This window comes from Perkinsus marinus (assembly GCF_000006405.1).
Source record: "Perkinsus marinus ATCC 50983 genomic scaffold scf_1104296938764, whole genome shotgun sequence".
NCBI classification, from domain to species: domain Eukaryota; phylum Perkinsozoa; order Perkinsida; family Perkinsidae; genus Perkinsus; species Perkinsus marinus.
The window spans coordinates 86,946-97,475 of record NW_003213327.1 but is presented as its reverse complement, the minus strand read 5'-3'; the positions used below and the strand labels follow the sequence as shown (position 1 = coordinate 97,475).

Below are 10,530 nucleotides of genomic sequence, written 5' to 3'. Positions count from 1 at the left end.
GTAATACACATAAGTGGGCATCCCTCCATACAGTCTACAGCCACTACAAAGAGAAGAATAGTGAACCCCAACATCTCCTCTCCATTAACGTCATGAATACAACAGTAACATAGTGGAAACAGTCAATACCACCACCAACGACGACGACGATGCACAGTATACTACCCTACACGATACGCTCTAGGTCCGTGGCATAACCTGTAGGGAAGAGGGGAACATTCAGCCTTAGTAACGGCAACCAGTCCTACCTATCATATTGGATATCAGGTCCAATGCAGGCATGGCTGAGGCATCATCACGTATCTTCTTGAAAACAAGTCTGAATAATTACCATACCACACCATCGCCACATCGTCCTCTCAATTACCTGTCACCCTCTACAACCCAACGAGTACTCAGCCTGTTCCTCAGTCTAGCTTGAGCTGGAGTCGATGGATCCTCCAATTCCAGTGTTGATAAGTTGGCTGAGGCAAAGCATAGTCCAACAGAACCCTGCCCCACCACTACCCTCATCAGCAGCCTTCCTGTCATTCTCAGCCTTGGCGAACAGCTCCAGCGACTTCCTATCCTTGGGGTCCATCAGCAGCATCCTACAAGCCGTCTTCGAGTTCAGCGACGTGTAGGCTCTCTCCAAGGAAGAGGCAATTTTAATCCTGAACGTAGGACTACTATCACAAAGACTACCATCGCGATGGACACAGTTATTACCGAACCTGGTTTACCACACTCTGCAGTAAGAGCTCTGAATGAGGCAGATCCTTGGCCGCCTGTGACACACAAGCCTTCAGCTTGGTACCGTTACCCTCCATGATGCACCTCTCGACAGCAACCTAACAGACACCAAGGTGCGCAGCCTCCCTCAGCGAAGGGCGTGGTACTGGTAGCTGGCACTGAGGGGTCTTGGTGAGGGCCTCAGGCAACTGCTCCAGCTCGGTGTGGAACTCCCCAGTACGGTCAGCACTCTGAGGCATGATGATTGTGTGCATGATGGTAGTAGTAGCAGTAGTACCAATAGGAATAGGAGGTAGAGGCCCATGATGGTGGCCGTGTTGGGGGAGGCAGTGTGACTGTCTGGATTCTCGAAATAATATCGGCGGAGTTGGGTTACTCTCCTCTCAAACGCTAAGTGCAGAGAAGGAAGGTATTCGACAGACAGAGTCGGTCAGAGAGGCAACTCTGAGTATTTCTGGCAGAAGTGTGGTATACAAAGAGAAAGGTAATGGTACGATGAAATACTTGTTAGTAGCCGTACCCAGTGTCCTACCTCCCAAATCCCCAACCTTCAGAGCATCAACAGCAGCAGCCTCCAAGGTCCCTCTAGCCCACTTCATAAACTCATCTGAGATATGCTTACTACCCTATTACTACTACTACCACTACCTTGGGTCTTTATCCCAAGTTGGTCTCGGGCCTTAACGATCTCGTCGGTAGGCGTGAACCCAAGGGCCAACATCGCTATCTAAGGCAGGATCCTTGAGGATAGCAGCAGAGCGAGGACCGAGTCGACTACCTCCGCTTTGTCTATGGCAACAGCAGCAGCCATACTGTAAAACTTTGTTGTCAACTCTACAATGTCAGCTGATTTAGACCCTCACTCGCCACAAAACTACGCGCGCGCCCGAGAGCATATTTGAATACGCGTGTGCAGGACGGAGATGCTATGTAGAAGGTAATTGGATCGTGATCAGTTTGATTGCCCCTCCAATGAAAGCTCGGATTAATCTACGACGGAAGAGTGTCGGCACGCCCATGGCCGCCACGCAAGCAGCTGTGCCTTCACTAGGTAGGTCCCCCTCTTCCTGATGGGTTGATGATGGGTCGTAGGTCCCAATGGTGGGTATGACCCTAGTGCTGGGTCGAGGACCATAGCCTTGTCCAGAGATGATCAGGAAAGGATATCACAGGCCTCTGCACAGGTAACGGGGGTATCGGCTGATCGAGAAGGTCTTCACCGGTTTACGGTACCATTAAATAAGAAGGGGTCTTGCCTTAGGCGGCTTTGGTTCGTAATGGCCATAGTGGGGCGAACGAGGGGACACCTCCTATACGATCGACAGCCAAGCGTCGTAGAGAGTCTGTGGTAAGGTGTTGGAATATGCCTATATGGAGATTGGGTTCGATCCTTAGACCAAGTGCAAGACCCTCTTGGGTGGTCCACCCTCGGCCAAGGCGGCCAAGCATACCCCGGACACCTCTGATGAAGGCCACAGTAACCACGACCAACTCTCGATGTCTCTGGTAGGTGCCCTTTCGCATGGTAAGGAAAGTTTTGACCTGCACAGCTCTTCGACAACCCTGAGGATGGCGGACGGCGGTTGTCAGTGGGTCGTGGCAGCTCTACGATTGGCCATAATCACACGGATAAGCTACCGGGGAAGGAGGCTGAGAGGGAGGACAAGGAGATGATGATGATGGATTGGAAATCTAAGTTCACTGTAGGGAGGTGGACGGGCTCATCCAGACGTGCAGTTTATGCAACTTTTACACCTTCAATTTTTTCTGCATGTCTCAGCCGGGGGAGATAGTTATATACCACGAAGTGAGAATAGACTGCATTATGGTACGGTAGTCGCCGTGGACGAGAAGCTTGTCAGTGTGGACTTGGGAAACAGTATGTCAAAAGGATGCCTACTCTGTTGGTGGGGAAACTGAGTACTACCAGAGGGGAATTTCGTGGCGCGCGACATAATATTAGGTGATCCATCAACACCGCATCCGTCGGATATAATGTCTAAGGCTAAAACAGTGATGCATACAGTTGAGGCCATCAGCCACTACCTCCTCACCTCGGCCAAGTTGAAGAAGCCTATCGATGATAACGTTAGGTGGTGTCTCAATGGTTGGCTCTCTTCAGACCACCGTCCTTGGTAGGAACCATTGTGTCTTCGTTCTGACCTACCAAGCTCGCCGCCTATTCGCATTGCTGACCAAGCAGGAGCACCATTATAGCACTAGGGTAAGCGATAATATGGTGTTGATATCTGCCAGAGGTGGTCCTCAGTTGGCCCACGAGAGCCATTCGATGGACGCCCTGGTGAAGGTGCGTAACGACCTGGGTAGCATTACTGGCACTATTGATCGCTTCTTGGCTCGAGAGCAGAACGGTAGCCAAGGCAGTGGAGGGGGAGGGTAGCGGTGGACGGTTTCATTTATACTGTGTCAAGCGAGTTTCAAAATTAGTGTCACCAGAGAAGTTATTGAGTTGGAGTACTCATCTGTGGCGATGCCTGTGCATCAGTGCTCTATGTCTACATTGGGAACGCCAGTAACGATTCATCTGTAGGTGAAGGGCGGCCTTGGGGTTATGGGGGCGTCACAGTTACGATTTGACGGCTCCATCAGTGAATACGGTGTTGTCGGAGGTAGTGGGTGTTGGTGGAGCTTTTCATGCAGCAGTGGAAGTAATGATGGTGTGGTATGTCTCCAGAGGAGGTGACCTGTTGTTTTTATTGACCTTGTTGTCGTTGGGCGTAGGTATATGGCGTTGAATGGAGTTATGGTTACTGTCAGTATGGATGTGGTGTATTTGCTGTCCCACCGACCTCTAGTGAGCCAGGTTGAGCCGTAGTTCGGATGCTCCATTCTGGTAGGCTCCATCGGGACCTATCGAGAGTGTCTGCCAGTGGAGCGTTGTCGATTACCAGTCACTGAGGTCATTCAAATACTGGAAGAGTTGAAGGGCGACTGGCCTGGTTCTTCCTACGATCTGCTCCATAGGAATTGTACTCATTTTTGTGACGTTTTTTTGAGGAAGCTCATACCGCACCAAGGTGAGAGTATCTCAGAATACAGGAATGGATTGTGTAGGTTGCCTACTGCCACAGAAAGTGGTAACTCTAGCTAGCCTTGCGGACCAGTGGATGCGGGGTACTTGGGCGTGTATGTGTTGGGGGGCCTTTGGGCATCTGTGATGGTAGGCTTGATCGATATGGAGGCCCCTCCTGAGAGGGTTACTATATCCACTGTGAATGAGGAGGAGATCATGCTTCGGGAGTGGAGGCAAATGTGGGATGCAGCTCTAAGACGCATGTGAGTTGCTGTGGAACTCCCAGTGACACTATGACCAAGTCGTAGATGTTATTGATACGCTCACTTTTATGTGGTAGTGACGCAGTTGAATTGTCGCTGCATCAACAGGTTGAATCGGGCGTTTTTACCCGAGGTAAATCGACGGTCATCAGTTGTATCACTAGTGGGGTACCCTATGGAGATTCAGTTTCTTCCGTGTTAGTGGGGATTTGCCGATGGTGATGGTGGTGGCCCTTTAGGACCAACGTGGCATGGCAGTATGGTGATCGGCCGGCGATCGATGACGGTATCATACACTCTCGGATGGACTACCAAGCCGATGATTATCGCTTTGATAGGGAATGCAGATCAACATACGAACTGTAGGCATTGGATGCATCGTTGATGGGCAGTAATGTCTATTCACTTTAATACCTGGGCAGAACTGTATTGTCCTTCCATTGCTTGACTTGAATACGCTAGATCATAGTTCAGCCATGTTAGATCTCGGTTGCCGCGCGATGACTCGATTAGGAATATGCGGACGGTGGGTAACTTCTGTATGCTGCACTATGGTGTCTGCTGTCTGTAGTCGTGTAAATGTACATACGTCTGTGAGGGTACTGTATCCACTTAAATCAATGGCACTTATAAGCAGTGTTCGCTTCCCTCAGCTGGCCCTAGGAGTTTCCTCACTAATTATAGGAGTTTGTATACTAAGTAGGGTAGAAATGTACAGGAATCAACCAGAATTTCCCAAAATTTCTCCAGAATTTTCATGTTGTCACCAACATAGGAGGTGACCCCTGTCCCTGTTAATCAGCTGTGCTACGAACTAGGGAATTGCGAGTTCCTCGACAATATAGTTGATGATGCGTATTTTCACACTACGACTTTGACGGTAGTGAAGTCGATGTCTTATCGTCTTAGGAGGGCGAGCGTGGTTCGTCTGGCGGCTGCACAGTTTGCCCTCATGGACCAAAGAGCGCGTTGGGAGGATACACAACCTGTCCACCACTCGGGTTAGGTTTTGCATGATAGCATGATGTCACTTACCCTAGGGGTTGGCTGTTGTGTTGTGGCGTGGTGTATGTCCGTTGGTGGTAGTAGTTATAGTAGTAGATGTAATTGCTGGTAATGGTGGTAGGAGGCAGCTTTATGAAGCCACCAGTGAGGTATCCAGAGGTTCAGGAGGATGCTAGATCGCCTAAAGATGCGGGCCTGATCTCGGTAAAGGATGCCCATGGTGGTGGTGATAGCAGTTGTTGGTCTTCTCAGAGAGGTGACCTACGTCAAATAAGAGGGACATGGCGAACTATAAATCAAACATGTCTATTCGTGGGTTTGGTCATTGCCGCGTTGGTGTCTAGTGGTCCTTTTAGTATTCAGCGGATCGTCCGAGTAATTCTGGTCTACTCTCCTTCTATCAAGCATTGAACCAAAGCATACGGTGAGTACGGTAGACCTTCTCACTGAGCTTCGTTTTTCAGTCGTTGTAATGAAATTCTGGACGTATTCGTACCGGAGAAACCGATACAGGAATGTCACTCGAGCATTATGGCGGTAGGAGCTCTCATCTTTGTGGTGGTGACAACTGCTTAGGCCTTCAAACGATGCGAGGAAGAGGCCAATCTGACCTACCCTGAACGAGACGTTCGTGTTAAGAATGTATGATCTCAACGGTCGTGTGCAACAGTACCCACATGAACTCGTTCAGCTGACCCAATTTCGACCAGCGTTCACATCACGCGAAATGGAGGAGCGCATTCGAGAGAAGATCGAACGCGATCGCCTAGATGCTTTGGAGGAGGATAAATTTCTGCCTATCACCACATGATTATCTATTCCCATTCTACAACTGTATGGGTATATTTGAACGCCTGTGCGATCGCTTCAAAGGCGTATCTGCTTTGAGTTTTCTTCCCCCTATTAAAAACACCGCTGTTGAAAACTTCACAACGTGAAACGCTTCGCTCCGCTGTAGTAGATTCTCGCTTGCCCGTTTTTTTGGCGTCTCGTCTCTTTTTGGATGGCACCATCATCATCATCATCTAGTTCGCCTGCCCATCCTGAGGCAACATCGTCTTCATCGCCGAGGGAGAGTGTGGTCCGTGACATTGAGGCTGAACTTCGCATTATATGTGTCGAATCTCGAAAGAAATACAGTCAGATTAAGGAGCATTCAGAACGAGTGATCGCTAAGTTGATCGCGAGTGATGAAGTCCCTGTAGAGGAAGTCCTCGCAGTGGTGATAGTGGCTTCGGAAACCCACAACTCGCGATTGATCCTCCCCTGTCTTGGCTGCATTCAAAGGCTCATTATGGGGCAACTTGTGAACACTACTAAACGCCTCGCCACTGTGGTGACGTATTTGCACGATCGAGCCAATGACACTGACCCAACCGTTCAAGTGAAAGCACTGCAAACTATCCTATTGCTGTTAACACCTCCCTTTGCTCCTTTATTGACAAGCTCTGAGCTCCTAATGGAACGATTGCTATCGTCCTGTGTTATTTTACTCGGTAGTGATTCAAGTCTTGTTCGGCACACTGCCGTTGCGTGTCTACGGCAAGTCGCTGATTTCCTTGTTGATGAAGCCGGTAAGGCTTATCATAGTTTGTCTAAAGAGGCCTTCGAGAACTTGGGGGGCCGCAGTAGTGGGCGTACCAAGGGCCATACTGGGTCGTTAATGGTAGAGGCAATGGCAGTACCCGATAGACTCCCTAGTGGTAATACTACGGCCCCTAGAGCAGCACACTACAGGTAAGGGCTTATATTGGTCATCAGGTCCACTACGACTACTGTTCCTCTTTGTCCACGACCTGTGTCTTATTTCAATGGGGAGGGCCTCAAGAGGGAAATGGTTGGGCGAGTTGGCCATATCGCGAACTCTCGCCCTAGAGCTTATCGAAAGTAGGCGTTTTGTTGAGTCCATGAATCACCATTACAAAAGACTATCAATGTGCAATCAAGGGCGATGGTTTTCCTACACACGTTGTTTAAAAGGTGCCCTTGCTGCCCAAGCGGACATTTTCGCTTCCTTACCGGACTTCACAGAACTCGCTCGAGAAGTCCTCGTCCCCACAGTGGAAAGTACTATTGCTGTTTGCCAATATGATTTCAAAGTAAGACGAGGCTTCTCAACATACCACAATGACCACGCGCCACCAACAGGTTCTTATTCGTGCATTGAGAATCGTCTATCGACTCTGTTCATACCCGCCTCTTTGCTCACAACTGGCCCGCGAGATCTGTGGCGACCCTTCGCCATCGGGGGAAAAATTGGTCCACGGACCAGCTCGGGGCCTCGTACCGTTGATGCTGCGTCAACTACTGCTGCGACACGATCGTCCACTGTGGGCCAGATCGGCTGTTCTTGAGACCTTCAAGAAGATATTACAGTCCGATGACTCCTCCAATGGCTTCCTCACTGTCCTCTTCCTGGGCTCATCATCAGATAGTGCGTTCACTTCCTCACCGTTGGATGCCACTGTGAACGACAGCGACAGCAGTCCAGCATCGGCCGCCCCAACAGGTCGCCGTGACCTCCCGACTGACCCCAAGTCCAATAGATTCGTCGAGCTTGTCAACAGCCTCAGTCATGTGCTACATCATCTATGGTTTGCATCAGTGCCAACCCCTCTTGATACCACCGACAGCAGGATGATGAAGATGTCCACTCTCCTCGAGGATGCTGAACTGTCCACACCCACCACTGGCAGTGACCTCCTCACTCTGGGAGTTTCCCATGTCTTTGCCGGTGAGGGCCGGGTGTCCCTACTCGACTGCCTGGCCGACTCGGACCCTCCTTCCTCTGTGAACCCGTCCTTTGGGGCGGCATTGGCGGCTGATACCATACTCCTCTTGGTGGACCACATCGAGTCTCGCGATATGCTAGCCTGTTCATGGGCTCCTCTACTATCATCACTCAGTCTTCTGCTCAGTGTGCGCTTACCTAAGTCTAGTAGTCAGATGAGCGATGAAACTACTATGATGACTGATGACGACGAAGCGTTCGACATCTTCCTCCAGAGTGTCCTCAGTGCCCTTGAACGGTTACTTCTACAGTGTTCTAAATACCCCCAGCTCAGCAGTGGTCGAGACAGCTGCCTCGAGGCTTTGGCGAAGGAGTCCCTCCCTCGTAAAGATGCACTCAGGCTGGACTGTCACACCGCCACATGTGCTAAAGGCTTCCTCAACATCTGCCACAGAAGTGGTGAAAGGCTGTCGGTGCCGGGCTGGACTCTGGCTCTGAAGACCTTCGAGACCCTCTGCCTTCGATTCATCAGCCCAGAACAGCAGTCGAGTGCAGCGAACTCTGATAGTGGTCTCGAGTGCCAAATGCTCGCCGTGTCAATGGACTCGCTCTTCTCGACCTCTCCGGAAGCGGACGGGTCCTTCGTAGACATGGTAGATGCCCTGGTCCACAGAGACACTTGTTGGTCACTAGAGAGGCTAGCAATGGCATTAACATCAGCAGAGCCGAGGCGACTGGACTTGGTCCTGACTACTATCGTTACTCCTGCCCTCGAGACGAGTATTCATCCAGAGGAAGCCGCGGTCTGCATCGGCAAGGTCCTCGTCGGGCACATATCCCATCAAGGGTGCTGCGTTAAGGGTCTTATTGAGCCCCTCAAGGCCTTCACCACCTCTGCCCCTGAGACCGTCGTGTCCATCCTTAAGGATCTCATGGTACACTCTCCTGTTGCCACCAAGCTCGACACGGAAGGTTGGGTGTGCCTCAGTGAACTCGTCCGTGATCTCTGTGATGTGCCCACGGTCGTCGCAGCATCACAAGCTTCATCGATCGGTAAGCGATCGAGCCAGTTGATGGTGAACCAGTTGCACTTGTCGGTCTACTCCTTACTCGAAGTGCTGGTCATGGAATGCATAGACGTTCTGCCCAACTCTAGCTTGGCCCTGCTCATTGACGGCCTCCAACGTCTCAGCACCAACAGTGTCATCAATACCTCCTTGAAGGCCTTGGGTCTACTCTGGAACGTCTCTGATGCGTTGATGAGCCGCATGTCCGGTGGCAGAGGAGGCGGGGTTTCTGACCACAGTCGTCGTCACTACAGCACTGGGAGCAGTACTGGTGATGGCAATCCTGCCAACGCTGAGCCTATCGCTTTCGATCCCCAAGAGAGTGGTCGCCTCTGGTTCGATCTCCTCACCAAGTTCAAGAGTGCATCATTGGACCCGAGGCCGGCCGTGAGGCACTGTGCTATAAGGACCATGGTCTCGATGCTCAATGCTGCTTGCGGATGTCCGGAGGTCCATGCCGCCTCTGCGGTTGGAGTCATGTGCGATACCCTCGCTGAGGTGGTCACAGCGAGCACTACTGCCACTACCCTCAACGGCTCACAAGAGGACGACCGTTCCAACCGGGGGTCTTCGGAGGGTCTCATCGTACACCATTCAAGGGACTCTGTTCAGAAGCAATGGAGCGAGACCTGCGTCCTGGTCCTGGAGGGCTCCGTCTCTATTGCTAGCAAGTACCACACTCTGATGACAATTGAGGAGTTCGATACGCCTAGTCTCGCCATATTGGACTTCATTCAGCCCCGCCTGGCTGGTAGGGAGGGGGAGGTCCATGCGGCATGTGCTAACGCCTTGGTTGAGCTCCTCCGTCTGGGTGCTACTGATAAGGACACGAAACTGTGGTCCCGAGGATGGCAATTGGTAGCTTACATAGCGGACACTTTGGTGGAGGAGTCACTAACATCGGAGGAGCCTAGTGTGCTGCTGCCTCTCAACTTGGCAGAGCTTATCAAAGAGCCGCAGACCTTGGCAGCCTTTCGCTGTGATGACGTCATCGTCCTTGCCTTGTTGGTCATGGCCACCATAACTCGCCCTTCTACCTACCTCCAGTCGGCCCTCCCCTTCAAGGACGTATGGATTCCCACTATGCTATCGGACCCCACCAAGCGAGAGGCAGTGGCTTCAAGTGCAGGGAGGAACGGTGTGAGTGCTGGTCTTTGTGAGGTTGCTTCCCGAGGACGATGTGCCCAACTTCTCTGGGGTAAGACTGGTTCATCAGCGTCTTGGGAGGCTCGCTACCGACGCCTGCCTGAAGCCCTCAAGGGTCCTGTTGTCGAGGCTAGGGCCAGAGATGAGTCTTGCGATGAGTGTCACCAGCCGAGCTCGACGAAGGCCATATTGTTCTCGAGAACTGCCCAACGGTTACCACATAAATTTATGGAGCTCTGGTCGGTCCTGGACCTCGTGGCCACTAGTGACGTCCCTGAGGGCTCGTTGGAGGTACTGGTCCAGCTGCTATGTAATGCCTTCTTGGACCCCCAGTACTGCCTGAGGGACTCCCTTACGGCCGCTTTGGCCGTACGGGCCGGTAACACCTGTGAGATCATCGCCAGGAAACTGAGCCTCTCGAGCGAAGTTAAGTCGGTGGTCCTCGAGGCTACCACATCAGCAGCTATTGATCTCTTACGACCTATTATGCGGGGGCACCGGTGGTGGGCAGTCGTGGAAGCCAGTGGCCTTTGGGAGCTGGCCGCCGAGATG

General features: G+C 51.7%; 4 protein-coding genes across 4 annotated transcripts in view; 3 read left to right on the top strand and 1 right to left on the bottom strand.

The window, feature by feature from the left end:
* The window catches only part of Pmar_PMAR021199 (26s proteasome non-ATPase regulatory subunit, putative), a gene marked incomplete at both ends in the record, with an annotated part of 24,815 nt that extends 23,272 nt beyond the window's left edge, over positions 1-1,543 (bottom strand). Inside the window, 9 exons of the mRNA XM_002782604.1 lie at positions 249-319; positions 368-464; positions 508-653; positions 709-830; positions 879-962; positions 1,010-1,122; positions 1,265-1,339; positions 1,381-1,459; positions 1,511-1,543. Of these exons, the coding sequence (XP_002782650.1) occupies positions 249-319; positions 368-464; positions 508-653; positions 709-830; positions 879-962; positions 1,010-1,122; positions 1,265-1,339; positions 1,381-1,459; positions 1,511-1,543 (820 nt within the window). The remainder of the gene's footprint in view (positions 1-248; positions 320-367; positions 465-507; positions 654-708; positions 831-878; positions 963-1,009; positions 1,123-1,264; positions 1,340-1,380; positions 1,460-1,510) is intronic.
* A 161-nt stretch (positions 1,544-1,704) lies between these two features.
* Positions 1,705-2,569, top strand: Pmar_PMAR021198 (hypothetical protein; the record flags this gene model as incomplete). The annotated part of the gene is made up of 6 exons (XM_002782603.1): positions 1,705-1,783; positions 1,825-1,916; positions 1,994-2,080; positions 2,128-2,238; positions 2,283-2,435; positions 2,513-2,569. 6 exons carry the CDS (start codon positions 1,705-1,707, stop codon positions 2,567-2,569), a joined length of 579 nt encoding a protein of 192 aa, XP_002782649.1.
* Positions 2,570-2,727: 158 nt separating this feature from the next.
* Positions 2,728-5,845, top strand: Pmar_PMAR021197 (hypothetical protein; the record flags this gene model as incomplete). The annotated part of the gene is made up of 14 exons (XM_002782602.1): positions 2,728-2,825; positions 2,872-2,956; positions 3,002-3,129; positions 3,320-3,401; positions 3,475-3,556; positions 3,591-3,770; positions 3,918-4,029; positions 4,269-4,391; positions 4,939-5,030; positions 5,156-5,238; positions 5,391-5,458; positions 5,499-5,571; positions 5,611-5,676; positions 5,726-5,845. 14 exons carry the CDS (start codon positions 2,728-2,730, stop codon positions 5,843-5,845), a joined length of 1,392 nt encoding a protein of 463 aa, XP_002782648.1.
* Positions 5,846-7,680: 1,835 nt separating this feature from the next.
* The window catches only part of Pmar_PMAR021196 (hypothetical protein), a gene marked incomplete at both ends in the record, with an annotated part of 5,162 nt that continues 2,312 nt past the window's right edge, over positions 7,681-10,530 (top strand). Inside the window, one exon of the mRNA XM_002782601.1 lies at positions 7,681-10,478. Within this exon, the coding sequence (XP_002782647.1) occupies positions 7,681-10,478 (2,798 nt within the window). The remainder of the gene's footprint in view (positions 10,479-10,530) is intronic.